The sequence below is a fragment of the Physeter macrocephalus genome, chromosome 5 (assembly GCF_002837175.3).
Source record: "Physeter macrocephalus isolate SW-GA chromosome 5, ASM283717v5, whole genome shotgun sequence".
Lineage (NCBI taxonomy): Eukaryota > Metazoa > Chordata > Mammalia > Artiodactyla > Physeteridae > Physeter > Physeter macrocephalus.
In genome coordinates, this window is record NC_041218.1 from 72724783 (window position 1) to 72743233 (window position 18451).

General features: G+C 38.9%; 1 protein-coding gene and 2 pseudogenes across 3 annotated transcripts in view; 1 reads left to right on the plus strand and 2 right to left on the minus strand.

Annotated features, from left to right (window-relative positions):
• The window catches only part of SNX13 (sorting nexin 13), a 155149-nt gene that overhangs the window by 88585 nt on the left and 48113 nt on the right, over window positions 1-18451 (minus strand). For 2 of the 3 annotated variants that reach the window (XM_024127474.3, XM_024127470.2), the window contains 2 exons: window positions 16352-16441; window positions 15171-15292 (listed from right to left, as the gene is read on the minus strand). In XM_024127474.3, the coding sequence (XP_023983242.2) occupies window positions 15171-15292; window positions 16352-16441 (212 nt within the window). Of the gene's footprint in view, window positions 1-15165; window positions 15293-16351; window positions 16442-18451 lie in introns of those variants that run through there. The other variant, XM_024127480.2, reaches the window with a different exon arrangement.
• Window positions 29-10459, plus strand: LOC102986026 (phosphoglycerate mutase 1-like; annotated as a pseudogene).
• LOC102986301 (protein lin-28 homolog A-like) lies at window positions 13957-14943 on the minus strand (annotated as a pseudogene).

Sequence of the window (18451 nt, forward strand, 5' to 3'; positions counted from 1 at the left end):
TGCCCTGGAAAAGGCCCTTTATGTCAAAATGATAAAAGTAAAAACTGATTTTCCCACAGAAACAACCCTATAATAAATGTTATGTTCCTGATGCTATATTATTTTTTCACAGAAATGACTACTAAGACCTTATTTTAAAACAATGAGAATGACACAGTAGGGACCTCCTGGTGGTCCAGTGGTTAAGACTCCACACTTCCAATGCAGCGGGCATGGGTTCGATCCCTGGTTGGGGAACTAAAGATCCCACGTGCCGTGTGGCGAGGCCAATAAATAAACTAATTAATTAATTTAATTTAATAAAAAAAGAATGACACAGTATACTGTATACTGCATAGTATGTATGTACGTATATGTATGTATGTGTATATATATACATACACACACGCATAAAGACTTTTTAAATGTGTATTAATCAATAAGGGTGATATAATAACCAACTGCATAAAATTATAATATGTATTAATCTCCTATATGAGGTCTTTTACCTTCTAATTATAAAATTCAGACATTTAAAAAAAATCATTGGTATAGTAAAATTCCTATACTAATGATTCCTAGCTTTTCTGGGTAGATTTTGACAAGCATCTTTGAAGACATTTTGTGAAGTTTTATTCCACTAGAGGATTTTTAGATCACTGACTCAGACATCTTTTGCTGAAAGTGGGTGTCCTATCTGTGAAAGAAAAAATTCCTTCCTTGAGTCACGGAATCAGACAGTAATTTCCCCCTCAGACTTCACTATTATAAAGGATATACTCTTTAAAATACATAAACCTTTACATGTTTCCATCCTTCAAGAGTCCTTGAGGGAGTACGTTGTTAGCGTTAAAAGCTTCAGCCTAAAATTGAATTTGAGCAATATTTTAAAAGCACAGAATTGTAAACTTGCTCCTAAATCTATTAAAAGATTTCCCCTTCTTCCAGTCTCAATTTGCTCATATTATAAACACTTCACGTTACCATAACCACCTCCCTAGAGCACCTTTGTTTCCCTTTTAAAATCTACTTTAAGGATGTAGTTATAAGGATTGAGTATAAAATAATGAAACTGAACTTATATTAAATGTACTATTACTCTCTACCATAATCCTTAAAAATATATGGAGAATTACTCTTTCATGGCAGCTAAATTAGCAACCACATGAGGTAACAAATTTCATTACTTCATGGTTACTAATCTGTCTGCTCCCCTCCCTTGGCTGCACTGTTGTATGCTGAAGTGGGAGAGCCAAATGTGCACATCTCTCTCCTAACTCCACATTCAGTGACTTCATACTGACAGCTTAAAATCAACCATGGTGGGAGTATTTACACTTCACAAAACTTAAAGTAGTCGACTTATAAAACTACAAATTTATTGTTTTCAGTATTCAGTACAGAATAGTACTAGTTTGGATAATCAAATAAAAATTTTTAAAGTTTCACTGATACAAGACTTTTAACTACAGAGAAAAGACTGGTCTAGTAAATATCTTTCACGTTTAAGTCTTGTATGCTTTCTGACCATGCAGAAATACAATAAAAGGTTTAAATAAAGTTTATCATCACCCTACTCTAAGATCTCCTATCAGTAAAACAATAGACTAGAGGAGTACTTTAATCCCAAACTAAATTAAATCTAATTAGCAACCCCACACACTAAAAAAATAACTCCCCAATGGTATTCAAAATGTGGGGTGTGATAGAGAATGTGAGTGAGTGTTTTGAAGACAAGTATGAGTGAGAACAAACAAATCAAGATTAGTACCAACCAAACTAGGGAATCTCAGTCTTTTAGAACTGAAAGAGATCTGAAATAATTACCACAAACCCCTATAATTACAGAACCAAAACTTAAAATACTTATTCTAGATTATATAGTTATTAAGATCAAGGCTTTGTTTAAAAAAAAACAAAAACAAAAAACAAACAAAAAAAACCCCAGGGTTCCTAACTTTCAATTTGGTGTTTTCTCTGCTATACCTTAACAACACAAAACCTTCTGTCTCATAAACGTTATAAACAAATTGGTAGAAATGGAGAAAAATTTAGGCATGCAGTTTTATATAACCATAGTAAAGGAAATGGTATTTAGTGAACTATAACTCCACCTAAGAAATCCATCCAGTTCTACATCCTGTGCCTCAATGCTTCAAAGAGGTCAAGGATGCATAACTTTTAAAGAACTTGGATCTTCAAATATAAAGAAAAACTTAGATAGAGGAACACACATGAAGCACGCTCACCTATTTTAGGGGTTGAGTATAAAGAACACAGAGATGGAAGCCTTAATCAAGCTACAGGAAAAGAAAAAAAAAATAACCTGGGGCTAAGTGTGAATATTCTTAAGTATAATGCTAAGTATTAAAAATTAAATTCATGCTATTAAGTATTTTAATAAATAAGGTTTTCAGTAAAATTTACCTGATATATGAAAAATTCCTAGACCCAACAGTGAAATATATTAAATTTTGTGGGAAAAAAATTACCAAGGAAGTCATAAATGGAAACTCGATTAACAAAAATTTATTGAGTATTCACTACCTTATCATGTACAAAACACTATATTTAAGTATTAGTTTCAAGATAACTTCCCAAGGAAATAAAGATTCAGTGGCTACCTATACAAAACATGTCATCTACAGTTGAAAAACAGTTTCTTTTATTTATGTGTTCGCAAGAATATAAAAAACAGGGAAACAGGAAAATGAATTTGGTTGCAAAGTCATCCTAGATATTTTTATTGCTGAGCACCAAATGTTTCTGTCTTGGGCTATAAGAATAATATATGCCCGTTTTGTAAAATGTAATTTCCTTCTTTAGATTTTCTGTATCAGCTATAAATTAGCCTTAAATCCACAATCCAAAGATCACTGTTAATATTTTAGTGTTTTTTCTTTTAGTCTCTTTGCTATGCTCACATACTTAGAATTTTTACACAGCTAAAATCATACAGTGGACACTACTTTGTCTGCTTTTTATTCTAATGTATTTCCTACTTCGTTAATACTACTTCTTAATATTTTAACTATGCAAATCTATGTATTCCAGGGGTCAGCAAACTCTTTCTCTAAAAGAGCCAGTTAGCAACTATTTTAGGCTTTGCAGGCCACATCATCTCAGTCAACTCTGCCACTGTAGCACAAAAGCAGCCATTGACAAAATGCAAACAAATGAGCAGACTGTCCAATAAAACTGTACTTACAAAACCAGGCAGCAGTACAGTACACTCAATAATAAAATGACAAATAACCTAATTTTAAAATAGGGAAAAGATCTGACAGACATTCTCTACATACAAATGACTAATTTGCACATGAAAAGATGCTCGACATCGTTAGCTATCAAGGAAATGCAAATCAAAACCATCATGAAATACTGCTTCACACCCACTAGGATGGCTATAATCAAAAAGACAGACAATAACAAGTACAGGCAAGGATGTGGAAAAATTGGAACCCTCATACATTGTTGGTGGTAATGTGTAGCCACTTTTAAAAAGTTTGCAGTTCCTCAAAAGGTTAAACAGTTACCATATGACCAGAAACTCTACTCCTAGGTGTACATCTAAAAGAAATGAGAACATTAAGTCCACACAAAAACATGTACATGAGTGCTCATAGTAGCATTCTTTATAAAATCCAAAAGATAGACGCAACCCTACTGTCTGCCAACTGATGAATGGGTAAACAAAATGTGGTATATCCATACAATGGAAAATTATTCAGCAATAAGAAGCAGTAAGTAATAATATATGCTACAACAAGGATGAACCTTGAAAACATTACACTAAGAAGCCAGTCACTAAAGACCACATATTGTATTATTTCATTCATGTAAAATGTCCAAATGCATAGAGAGAAAAAGTATATAATTGACTGCCCAGAGCTAGAAGCTTTGTGGGGGATATGGGGAGAGACTGATAGCGGATATCAGGTCCCCTCGTGGGGTCATTAAAATGTTCTTAGGGCTTCCTTGGTGGCGCAGTGGTTGAGGATCCACCTGCCAATGCAGGGGACACGGGTTCGATCCCTGGTCCAGGAAGATCCCACATGGCACAGAGCAACTAAGCCCATGAGCTGCAACTACTGAGCCTGTGCTCTAGAGCCCACAAGCCACAACTACTGAGCCCACGTGCTGCAACTACTGAAGTCCGCCACGCCTAGAGCCCATGCTCTGCAGCAAAAGACGCCACTGCACGCTGCAAGGAAGAGTAGCCCCAGCTCGCTGCAACTAGAGAAAGCCCACGCCCAGCAACGAAGACCCAACACAGCCAAAAATAAATTAATTAAATAAATTTATTTTTTTTAAAAAGTTCTTAAATTAACTGTGATGAAGGCTGCACAATTCTGTGAATATACTGAAAGCCAATGACTTTAAGTGGGTGAACTGTACAGTATATGAATTATAAAAATATACAGTTAACCACCCCTGGTCTATTCTATAGATATAAAAACTTTAACTTTTTCTCCCCTTTTAAATATTTAGATGGTTCCTAATTCTTTTTGCATCTTTCTGATTAACATCTCTTTTGAGCTAAGTTTTCAAATGGCAAAGAATATAAAATGACAAGAGTATAAAACTTCACTGTTGCAAATGTCCATTACTGTCCATTATTGTACTTGCCTTTTGGACAAGTCTAGGAACATACGATTTCTATTTCTATGGCAAAAGGGAGTGAGAAAAATGGAAACCTTTCAAAACAAACTAAAATAACGCAGGACCCTTGGGACCTTCCCTAGACAGATCCCCCCACCACCACCACCATGTCTTCCACCTGCCTCTTGTCTGTAGAAAAACTTCAGGCAAAGAATAAATTTAATCAAAGAAATGAGAAAATACAGAAACAAAGGAAAATAGTCAAACAGGACAAAATAATAATAGTTCAGTCCTTAAACAAAGTCAAGGACCTTTAGTTCCTCCTCAAGGGCTACAGATAATATTGAGCCATATCCTGTGAGCTGTTTTACAAATATTAAAACCCTCACCAGGTGGAAAAAGTTAACTACTTGATGACCAGACTGTAGCCATGACATAAGCTGCTCCATCTTACACAATTCTAAGAACTCACCTCAAGGAAATGGGAACAAACTGACCCTGGAACTGAAGATTCACTGTACTTAAAGCAATCAAGATGATGCTAATCAGACCACCTCATGACCAATTTCAAGATGACTATCAGAGCTCACTATGCTGCTCTGCACAAAGCCCCCCCCATCTGCCTCTACACCCCTGAAACTCCTTTTTAAAAACTCTTGCCACCGATCAGCAATGGGGAGTTGGTTTCCAGACATGAGTCCACTTTCTCCCCAGGTTGCCAGCCTCCTGAATAAAACAACCTTTCCTTTCCAACCAAAATTTGTCTCTCAAGCAGCGAGCAGTGGGACGTGAGTTCAGTAGCAAAACCTCCTGTCATTCCAGGAACAGTGATCCCACCAGCATCAGAACCACTGAATCTCAGAACCGACATTTCCTATGTCCTTACACCATGGGAAAACCCTTCAGGAAGGAACACAGTAGCATTAGAATATATCTCCTTTCCACTAATCCTAGGGTTCAGGGGAACAGATGTGTAGACTTAGTAACCACATTTCACTTTTGAGAACAACAAGGTTCCTTGTTCACTTGTAGTACCTCCTCACACACAACCTTATCCCCCTTCTGAGAACTGTGCTCAGATTATTCCTTTTGCCTAACATGTCCTTTATCCCTCCCTCTCCATCTCAATACACCCATTCTTGAAGTCCAGTTTTGGCCTCAATCCACATGAGGTCTTGATCAGTGACTCTGGTCCATTCTATCTCTAGATGAAATCCTCTAAATGCCACACAAATCACCACTTTATTTCTCTCCATTTCATGTGCTTTAATTTTGTCTCCCTTTCCCTTCCACCTCAAAAAAAAAAAAAATAGAGCTAAGAAGACAAGGTCAAAGGATCTGTGTATATATCCTAGGAATGCAACAAATAACAAAAACAACAATAAAAACAAAGAAGTTAACATTCACTGAACACATACTATGTGCCAGATCCTATGATGTTATACATGCACTTTTCCCCCATATAATCATTACAACAATCCTATGAGAAAATTACCACATTTTACTGAGGCAGAGAATTAGGCACAGAAACCCAAATAACTTGCTCAAAGAGTCATTTATTGGGCTTCCCTGGTGGCGCAGTGGTTGAGAGTCCGCCTGCCGATGCAGGGGACGCGGGTTCGTGCCCCGGTCCGGGAAGATCCCACATGCCACGGAGCGGCTGGGCCCGTGAGCCATGGCCGCTGAGCCTGCGCGTCCGGAGCCTGTGCTCCGCTACGGGAGAGGCCGCAGCACTGAGAGGCCCGCATACCGCAAAAAAAAAAAAAAAAAAAAGTCATTTATTGGTTGACAAACACTTTATGAAATATTTCATGCACATCATCTCGTTTGCCCCTCACAACTCAGAGTGTGCTACAAGTTCAGCATCACTGCTGTTAAGAAATTTTCTTTTGGGCTTCCGTGGTGGCGCAGTGGTTGAGAGTCCGCCTGCCGATGCAGGGGACACGGGTTCGTGCCCCGGTCCGGGAGGATCCAACATGCCGCGGAGCGGCTGGGCCCGTGAGCCGTGGCCGCTGAGCCTGCTCAGAGTGTGCTACAAGTTCAGCATCACTGCTGTACAGAGCTGTTAAGAAATTTTCTTTTGGGCTTCCGTGGTGGCGCAGTGGTTGAGAGTCCGCCTGCCGATGCAGGGGACACGGGTTCGTGCCCCGGTCCGGGAGGATCCAACATGCCGCGGAGCGGCTGGGCCCGTGAGCCGTGGCCGCTGAGCCAAAAGATTTTCTTTTAAGTACACTGTAACTTAATAGTACAGGGAGAATTATAATACAAATCTCCCAGGACTTTCTATCCTATATCATACTATCTTATTTGAAGAGAGAATAAAAATACATGGGTTATCACAGATTCATCCGCTAAAGCTCCAGCCTAATTTATGCCCAGGTTCCACAGAGAACTCAAGTGCTATGGGAAGGTTTCCTTCCCTAAACTGTTACTAGAATAACAGGTACTAATGTTAGTATGAGGTGTTATCATTACAAAGTACTCCCTCACATGCGATGTCATTTAATCCTAACAACCTGATAAGCAGACATAGGTTATCATTAGACTCAAAGAATTTATGTTTTTTACCCATTCAAGGCCATAGAGCTTAATAAATAATAGAGCTAAAGCTCAAAACCAGAACTTCACACTCTAAGTATATCCTTTTCTTCCTGTTATATCTCAAAATGAGTATTTTGTTTTATGTTGATATTCTGTAATTGTTTCCCCAAGCTGATGAATAAATATGAACACTAGAATTTGGTGGTTCTAAATCTTTTTTGGGTTCATAGGCCATTTTTGAAAATAAAATCTATAGAATCACTCAATAGGAAAAAAAACACAGACAATTTTGCATACATCTTCAGGGCTTCATGGGCTGTTGGTTAAGAACCCTATGTAAGATTGTAATTTGAAGGAGAGAAGTGATAACTTATGCTTCACAGTGCACAGCAGACAAGAATAAGAATTTTTAAAGTATTTGAGTGATTATAACCAGACTTAATTTTCTTGATATTCACATTGGAAATAGTCAAGGAGCCTCTGTGAAGACATACATTTTAGTAGTAACAGAAAAAGCCAATGAAGGACAAAAATAAAGTCATTCACAGAAAAGACACAAACAACTGAGCTTTACTGTATGCTACAGGTTTTACATCATATTGTTTTTTAGCCTGAAATCAGCTTCAAAAGTAGCTTATTATCAGCTTTTTACAAATAAGGAAACTAAAGCTCAAGAGAGGCTGATTAATTTGCCCCAAAACTTAAGACCAATGAACAAGCAAAGATATAAATTCATATCAGTCTAGTATGGAAGAAACCTGGCTCTTCCTGTAATCACCCAAATATTTAGCTTGAAAGCACAGAATATTAGAGAAGGGAGGGGGGGAAACTTATGACAGGAAGTTTTAAAGAAAAGGTGGTTATAAGATCAAAAACAGGGAAAGCATTGCAATGATATGAAAGAAAGGTGGGAGAAACTAAGATGAATAATCTAGATCATAATATATCTGGTAGGGAGTGGAGGAAAGAATACTAACTATTAAGAACAATCTGATTCTAATTCTCGCTCTGCCCCCAACTCAACAGATAATCCTAGACTAATCGCTTAATCTTTCTGGAATTTAGCTTCCTTGTCCGTGAAATTATGGATGTTGGACAGCATAAAAACTTAAACTTCTAAATTCCTTCACAACTTTGAAAACATTTTCACAAGGATTATTTTCATTACATTCCACTGAGCAGGGATTCTGCTTTATTCACTGCTGTATCCGCAGCACCTGGCTGGTACAAAGTAGACACAAAATATTAGCTGAATGAATAGATGAATTTGATCATGACAATAACCCTGTGAGGAATGCAGTACTGGGCAGGTATTTATTAGGCTTATTTCACATGTGAGAAAAACCAAGATCCAAAAAATTTTTAATACTTGCTCACAGTATCACAGCTAAATGGTAGAGCAGGATACAAACTCAAGTCTTCCAATTACTAGTTCAAAGTTCTTTCTAGGTCTAAAATTTTTTATATTTTCATATACTCTTAAGCAGTCAGACACAAGAATAATGAACTCTTCTTATTCCCACTCTTCCAAAGGGGGAAAAACATCATTAGGATGGTGTTACCATAAAAAGCAGTGAATGACCAATTCAGAAGAATGATCTTAAAAAACACCTAACACACAATAATGTTACATATATGAAATAAGGAGATAAAATCCAATTTCTGACTTCTTTGATTATACTTTATTATATTTTCTGTGTTCCACAGTAAGTCTACACTCCTAATTATGGCTGGCTACTTTACAATGTTTGCTGTTAATCATAAGGGAGAAGGAACTCAAATCTATCTAAGTAAGGTTAAAATTCAAACCATGAAATTTACTGTAGGTCTCCTCAGTGACCTCAGGCTGAGGAACTCACCTCACACTCTAAAGCTTAAGGTCAACTGAATTATAGAAGAAAAAGTCTCGACAGGGCAGCATGAGCTAGAAATATCTATGTGAACAGAGATGGAAACAAAGTAACAGCCCTAGGGCAAAGTTCTATTCTCCAAGACTCTCAAAAGTAGAAAAGTATATTTCAAGAACCTAAGTAGGGAAGAAGAGGGGTTGGCTGGAGAATAACACCTTCAGATTTGAGAGTGTACTCCTGGCATAGCAATGCAGCCTCCTGCCTTGAGGCCACAGGCTCATAGGAAAATCACTCTGTGTACTGGGTAGCAAACTCTTTTATTTAAGAAAAAAAAAGATTGCAAATTCGCCCAAAGATAGAATCCTTTCTTTCAAAAATAAATAATTTCTGTATATGAAATACCCTCCCCAAAATCAAGCAGTTTAAACACAAGGATATAGACCAAAATATTTTGTCATATGGGAGGCAGTATGTAAGGGGTGTTTGTAAAGTGAGAATTTTTGTATATCTCAGCAAAGTTTCTTAAAGGAAACTCATTAAAATACACTTCTCTTCTGAAAGTAAACAAATAAACTGAATACGTATTCTCCACTGACTTATGCTCCTTTGGTTTCTTCTTCCTCTAAGAGGACTCCGTTAGGTATGTGCCAAAAGTGAGCAGTTATGCTGAACTATTTTCAGAGCACTTGAATAAAACAGAGTATCTGGGGTGACTTTGGAATCTCAGTGAGCCCCAGTTTATGCTGCACCAGGAACCGCCGCCAGGCCACCTACAAGGTGGTGCTGATCCCACACAGGAAAAGCACACAGAACCTGTAGAACGGCTTCAGTGGTTGGAGCAAAGCCAACATGAGCCCAGGAGGCATGAGGAGGTGAAGCACCGCATGCAGGTGCTACAAGATGCTGGCTATGAGTTTGACATCTGCTTCACCACGGTGCAGAAGAAAGCGATTTGGATCTTCTGGACAGCACTGAATGCCAATGACCAAGTGTGGCCGCCAATAGTGAGGACTTGACTTCAATAAAGCAGAAATTGCTGCCAAGCATGACGAAACCCAGGTAAAGATTTGGACACGCTACTATGTCCTACCACCTCCTATGAAGCTCAAACATCCCTTCTACAGCAACATCAATAAAGACTGAGGTATGCAGACTTCACTGAAGATCAGCTACCCTCCTGTGAGAATCTGAAGGACACTATTGCCAGAGCTCTGCCCTTTTGGAATGAAAAAATAGTTCCCCAGATGGAGGAGGGGAAGGGGGTACTCAATACAGCCCACGGCAATAGCTTTCAGGGCACTGTCAACCCTCTGGAGGGTCTCTCTGAAGAGGCTACTGTGGAGCTGCACCTGCCCACTGGTAGTCCCACTGTCTTTGAACTGGACAAGAACTTGAAGCCCATCAAGACCATGGAGTTCCTGGGAAATGAAGAGCCCATGTGTGAAGTCATGGAGGCTGTGGCTGCCCAGGGCAAGGCCAAGAAGTGAAGGCAAGCAAGCAGACTACTTTCCCAAGGACACCCCCCTCCCATCCCACTCCTCTGCACATGTCTGTGGGCATCTTAAGTTGTAGCTCCAGATGGGGATCAGTGGCTCCCAATTTTCTTTTAGCCATTTTGTCTCTTGCTCCCACTCCCTTCATACAATCTAGTCAGAACAGCACCTATGGGGCAAGGGGTCCTCAGTCCAAGCCAAGGGAAGACTTATTCAAGAGGGTGAAGAGGAAGTAACTCTGGGACTTTTTGCTAGTGCTTTGTTTATTACTAAGGCCCTGTTTGAGTAGAAGATAGGCAAGAACCATGCTAAGATACGACCAATGAGGAGGAACAAGAGAGCTTATTTGTGTTCCCAAAAGCTAATCCTGTACTATTCTGTAGTCAGGTGACTGTCTGGGAGGCTCTAGTTACTCCAGTAGAAGATGAATGTAACCTGCATGGTGATTCAAACAAACATTTCCTCCATTACACCAGAGGAACTCGCTCCAGAAGATTAGGATCAATCCTGAATGTTTAAGTGTTGCATTGACTTTTACAAAATATATATATATAAAATACATATATGTTGTGCCTATATTTGTACATATTATATATATTTCATATATTATTTATATATAAATATTAATATTAAAAATACCAACAGCAACAAAAACCTTCTGGGGATTTTAGTGGTGGCTGACAGAAAACAAACCATTCCTTACACCAATATGAGATAAGCTCCCTGACTCCTAAGGTATAGGACTTCACCCTGTTGTATGTTTCAGAACCCCTCCCCCGCCTTATTGTTTTATGGCCATAAAATGCCTTTTGATCATGTCCAAGCGTGTCTTTCACTGTGTCAGATTTCTTTTTTTTTTTTTCCCGGTACCAATAAGTCTTTATTCATTGTATTTTCCCAAGGAAAAGAAGGGGAAGGGAAAAGGGTCAGCATGTGTGTTACAAAATGATAGCAAAATGGGAGAGGAAGTACCTGGCACAGCAAAATCAACCAACAAATAAACACTGCCCAGATGGGGTCGCCAAAGCCCAAGAGGGCTCAGTCCCCTGCAGTTCAGTAATGAGGGGAAGGAATGAAGAACAGGTACATGCTTTTCTATCCTCCCTCCCTCCCTATAAATTCAAGATTTCACATAAAGCTTTGGTTTTTAGCAGTAAACATGGAGTTACATTCGTCCGTCTCCTATTAAACAATTTTGTGGCCACTGTGACATAAGTTTCTTGCACCTGCATAAAAGTTCCTGAGTGACTTGGCTATACATTCATCTTTCCTTTCGTGGTCTCCCAACCCCACTTCCTACACGGAAGGCCCCCTCGTTGCTCCTCTCTACCCTAGGATTAGAGATTAAAGTAGGTTTTAATCCATCCAAAGACAGCAGTCTGTTTGGCATCAATCAAATCAAGGAATGGTCACGACTCAGGAGACTGAAAACAAGGGATGGTGAGTCCTTAGGATTCTTCAGGATTTTTCCACAAATCATTTAATCACAGACACCCCACAAATTAAACGTATAAGTGTATGGACTATTTTTGGCGGGGGGCACGAAGGGGGAAAGAAGAGGGGGGTAGGAATACAGTTTTTAGGACAAAAGATCTTGTTCGAAACAGGAAACAGGGGAAGGGAAACACAAAAAAAAGTGTAGTTCAAGACCTCCCACTTCAAGAGGGGCCCCCAAGTTTATGTTTCAGATCTTTTTGGCTGGTGCAGATCTTTTGTCAAAGATGCTTTGGCTATTTTTCTCAATATAAAAAGAAGTTTGCAAACAATAAAACCCCAAAAGAACATGGAGAAGACCAACACATTATATTTACACAAACTAGGCCACCTAGCAATCACCAAATCAGCTACTTGGTGAAGTCCTATGAAGCCCAGACAAATACAATAACTAGAGGGGGGCAGCCATTGGGGGAGACAAGAACCCAGGATCAGACACACATCACCCAATGCGTTCTACTGCATTTGCCCTGTTACAACACAGTGAGGTAGGTTTGCAGTGATCTCACAGCATGTAAACGAAATCCCCTTTTCTCCTTTAGCTACCATGACACTAATTACTGCTGCAGCAGGGCAGGACACTGGCTCTGGGAACCACAAAGAAGCCATCACTGATGGTCTCTCTAGAAACCAAGGAGGAAAAGTCCAGAATTGTTAAAGATTAAGGATCTTGTCCTTGCTTCATATATCCATCCCTGGGCAGCTCAAGATGGGTACAGAGGCATCATTCTTAAAACCTGTCCTTACCAACTCACAGTATTTACAAAAACAATACACCCTGTTGTGTATGTTAGGCCTAGCCCAATCCAGTGAAGGATGGACCTGGTATGTAAATAAAGCAAGTCCTATGCCCTGGGATTAGAGGTCTGGAACAGGAATCCTTTACCACACATACAGATGACCTCTGCCTAATCTTGGCTTCCCCTCTCTGCACCTTTTACCTGGCCTAGCCTCTCCTAACCTCTCTGTACCACCTTTTCCTGTTCAGACCAATTTCCAATCTTTCAGGAGAAGGCGACCAAGTCATGGGGCAACCCAGTTAAAACCTTGTCTCCCATGAAACATTGAAGACGGAGGGGTTTCAAGAGGACACTGTGGCAGAAAAGCCAGCTCTAATTGGCAAAAATGAGGTAGTTCAATAGGCTATACGCTCCAAATAGTTGTTCTCTCTGGTGATAGAGCAACAAAAAGTATTCCTGCTGTGCAGACCCGGAGCTGCTGCCGACTTATCCCTGAGATTGCTCGCGTACCTGAGAACAGTGCAGGAATGAGGGCCTTAGATTAAAATATACAAAAATACAAAACCAGAATATTTATATTATGAAAAAAAAAGTTAAAATGCACATGATACGTCATTCGCACATAGCTAGTGCCGTTGGCATCCTGAAGAAAGTGGGACCCAAGGTACAGTCATCCAAGGGAGCAAATAAATAAAATTGTATTGGCCCAGAATGGGGTGGGAGTGAGCGTAGAAGCAGCAGGTCTGCAGCTGTTCCCTCACCCCGCCTTTTGGCTATCATCACAACCCACTGCTTGGGACAGTTCTCTCAGCACTCTATCCCAGGAGGAGGTTGTGAGCAGACAAGATGTGGAAAAGCCTGCCTTACCCCTGAGATATTTCCTCCCACAGAATGTAGTGGCTTGTGGGTTGGGTCCATCAATCTGGTCTCATGCTTAATCTTTTCACTCTGGCACAGGAAACATTATTCCATACCCTTCTTGAAGAGTAAAACAACTTCCCTATCCAGGCCACTTTCAAAAGCTGGAGATTCTGGGGGTGGAGACTCAGATAAAGCATGAAGGAAGGATTACCCCCCAAAGCCCTCACGTGCATTTGGATAGAGCATGATTGGAGTTTCTTTGCCTCACCGCTTCCCCCCACCAAGAGGGAAGAGGGGGTGACGCTCTGGCCCCCGGCCTGAGATATATGGCAGTGCCAGCTGCCCCCTACCCACCCTGTTCCCACTTTCTCCACCCTGTCAATTGATGCCTGTTCCTCAAAACTTTCTGATCACAAACGGATAGCCCGCACCCACTGTGGCTAAATTCTGGGCCTCTGGGAGCATGGCAGGGCTACTGATCTCTTCTTCCTCCTCCCGAAACTAGGCTGGCTTTCCCTGTGAGCTGGGAGCTTGCTGGGTCTTCAGTGGACACGAGGCTACCATATGGTTGATGCTCTCTGGCAGAAGTGGCACTTCTTGGGCTGCGGTGGCAGTTTGCATTCCTTGGCATGATGGTCTAGACCTCCACAGTTGTAGCACCTGTCTCCCTTTGATCTGCGTTTCTGCATGTTCTTCCCTTTGGGCCGCCTCTCACTCCCAATACAGAACACCCAACCAGGGCCGGTGACTCGGATAGATTCCAGGCCCTTGGCAGACTTCTTAAAGGTGAACTCTACAGCCTCACCCTCCTTCAGGCTCCGGAAGCCCTCCATGTGCAGCTTACTCTGGTGCACAAAGACATCCACCGGGGGGTCAAGTGAGACCCCGGCACGGGCAGTCATGGACAGGAAGCTGAATCCCATGTGCACGTTGAACCACTTACAGATGCCGGCTCCGTGCAGCAGCTGCAGCTCCTCGGCCGCCCAGGCCGCATCCTCCTGTGCCTCCTCCAGTGCCTTGGCGCCGCTACCTGCAAACTGCTGGTTTTACACAGAGCCCGTGGTAGTCGGCTGAGCCCGCGGCCCCGGGCCCCAGGTCGCCCGGCTGCTGGCCCCAGAGAAGTCCGGAGGCCTGTGTCAGATTTCTGAATCATGTTCCAGTTGTTTGGCACTGCCACTTGGCCCAGTACTCATTTTGAGCATAACTGTACTAAATCGTATTTCCAGAACAGGATAATAAGGGAGTGATATGCAACTAAAAACAAAATAAAACAGAACAAGAGTACCTGGGTAAGAGGGGAATAAAGTATTATCAGTAAGTGGGATGAAAGCCTTTGAATAGTCACATGATTGGACAACTGGACCCTGAGGAAGAAACGGACATACAGACTAAGAGAACAGGGATTAGTCAAGATAAACATTCTGTAAATGTAAAGGAGTAAAGGTTTTTATGGCTGTAGTTCTATAATCTAAGAGTTATCCCACAATAATAATCTACTGTTCTACTTACCTTGTAATAATCAATTTTCTCCTTCCATTTAAAAGTTATTTTCCATATTGATACAAACAATATTTAAATTTTTCTGCATAAATACAATGCAGTGACCTTACCTAGTGGCAAACTGAATGAGTGCATTCTGAAGAGTCTGCCTAATTTCAAGAAGAAAAGATTCATCATCACTTAGTGTATAATACCAATACTGGACATAATCCCTCAAGGAAAATTGGATAACCTAAAACAAAAATATGGAAAAAAATACAATTTTTTAGGATTTAAAAAGTAACAGTGGCAACTAAAACCTGAAAGGATTATTTGCGATTTATATTTATTCTCTACATACTGAATTGTAGTGGTAAATAACTGCCTTCATTAAAAAAGCAACAATATACTAAAATAAATTTCAAAAATTTTTCAATTATTTTGGTAGCCCAATTCATCCACTGCCCAAATTTTTTAAAAGATTAAAGAATTATCTATGGCGAAGTCCCACCCAATTTCAGTTAAAGATGAAGCCTGCAGAAAAAATAAATTTCCAATGCTATAACATAATGAAGTTTTAATCAGTTTGATGGAATGAGATGCAAAATAATGTCAGGAGACGCTAATAATCTTGGAAACATGTTTTCTTTTGAGAATATCATCAGATTCATTGCATCAAATTACAAAAATGACAATTCACTTAATTCTAATACCGGTGATGCTGCCAACAGCACTGCTAGCCAATAAATAGCAAATAATACAGTTTAATGTATTATGTTTTTGTAAATCAGACAAACTAAAGAGGGGTTCATCTAAAAAACAGTATTACAATTTTAAACTATACATTATTTGTAATAATCACAAAATCAAGAATCGATGAAAAATATTTTGGAGGAGAATAATTTTAATTCTAATTTTTAAAATATTTTTGAATGAAACCATAAATATCCATTTTAAAAAGTAATAAAACTAGTAGGAAAAACATCTGATTTATCAAACCACTAAGCTTGTTCATCAGCTGAAGAGTAACATTTTAACTATAAAATAATTAGAAACATTATCAGATGTCAGTAAAAACATTTTTTTCTAAATGCAAATTCAACCAAAAGGCTTTAATATCATATTAAGCAAACACCTTATTATAAATAAGTTCATAAGTAAGGCAGCATCTTTATGTACAGACTCCAAGGACAGCATTATAATGAATTTCCAGCATATTACACAAATAGCAAAAATTATTCCTTAGTATTTTCAAAAGAAATGCACCTAGCACACAACATATGGAATTCAAATACCACATACTGAAACTCACTTGCTGGAGAGGTTCATCAATTATATTGGCACCTGTCAATCTTCTATCGATCTTTATAGTCCTGGCTTCCCGTTTCATTTCTTCTAAGCACTGAAAGGAAACCATAACATTCTATTACATAGTTTCTTGATTTAAAGTCTCTGTAGTTTACTTCTAACTAAATATTCATTGTAACTTCCCTGTCATTATCTTCAAGTTAATAAATAACCTTATTTCTTGAGACTCGGGTATAAAGCAAACACTATTTCTCAAATTAACAAAACTAGACATCCAGAAAATAATCTTGTATTATCACCAAAAATAATTATCAGCAAACATTATTTAGAATGTGAGAAATTGAAAATATCAGATATAATATTGCCACATTTCAATGAAACTTTAAAATCATAAGTTAGTGTTTCAGGTGAGTCAAATTAATAATTGCCTTTATTAAACACACCCCTATTTCCTCCTTCTCCCTCCCAGCCCAAAACAGTATACCAGCTGCCAAATGAATATATTTTTAATTAATTTTACTTAGGGATGGTTTTTAGCAACTAAAGAAAATGAATTTTTCTCTGTAGTCTTCAGAAAGACCAGTGACCTGGAAATCGGGTGAAAAGTAGTAAGACACTCTTCAATTAAAAATACAAACCAAAGCAAAAATACATATAAAAAACATATGTCTCGAGTTATCACATGCAACCTCTAAGATTTTTTCATAAAATATACATATGAATCATTTTAGAAATAGCAATCAAAATCACCATTTTTTTACCATACACTAAAAAACAGATTATAAAGACTTAACCAGTCTTGACTATGATTTATTACTGTTTAGGATCTTAATTCTTAAAATATTTTGCATCCTCTCTATGTACTGCTCAAGTAAGTGGAAAATATGGATAGCTAGGAAATGATTCAAAAAGAAAAGGCAAAAAAACAAACAACCCAATAGAAAAATGGGCAGAAGACCTAAACAGACATTTCTCCAAAGAAGACACACAGATAGCCAGTAGGCACATGAAAAGATGCTCAACATCACTAATTATTAGAGAAATGCAAATCAAAACTACAGTGAGGTATCACCTCACACCATTTAGAATGGGCATCGTCAGATAATCTACAAACAACAAATGCTGGAGACGGTATGGAGAAAAGGGAACACTCTTGCACTGTTCGTGGGAATGTAAATTGATACAGCCACTATGGAGAACAGTATGGAGGTTCCTTAAAAAACTAAAAATAGAACTACCATACGACCCAGCAATCCCACTACTGGGCATATACCCTGAGAACACCATAATTCAAAAAGAGTCATGTACCAAAATGTTCACTGCAGCTCTATTTACAATAGGCAGGACATGGAAGCAACCTAAGTGTCCATCGACAGATGAATATATAAAGAAGATGTGGCACATATATATAGAATGGAATATTACTCACCCATAAAAAAGAATGAAATAATGCCATTTGCAGCAACATGGATGCAACTACAGATTATCTTATTATATAAATGAAGTAAATCAGAAAGAGAAAGACAAATAGTATACGATATCACTTATATGTGCAATCTAAAATATGGCACAAATGAACCTATCTCTGAAACAGAAAGAAAATCACAGACAGAGAGAAGAGATTTGTGGTTGCCAAGAGGGAGCGGAGGAGGGAGTGGGGTGGACTGGGAATGTGGGGTTAGTAGATGCAAACTACTACACTTAGAATGGATAAGCAACAAGGTCCTTCTGTATAGCACAGGGAACTATATCCAATGTCCCGGGATAAACCATAACGGAAAAAAATATTTAAAAAAAGAATGTACGTATGTGTATAACTGAGTCACTTTGCTGTACAGCAGAAATTAACACAACATTGTAAGTCAACTATACCTCAATTAAAAAAAAAAAAGGTTCATTTCCTCAGAAAGATCTGTGAGCAAACTCAAAGAATACACACTAAAGGGAGTTTTAAAGACAGAGAGAAGTAAGTTTCTTTAAAACTTTCAAAGTTACAGTAAGTATTGGAAAAAAAGTTACAGTAAGTATTGGAAAAAATGTATTGAAAAAAATGTATTTATTTATCAATATGAAAGTCTTATTAACACATAACGGATAAGTTAAT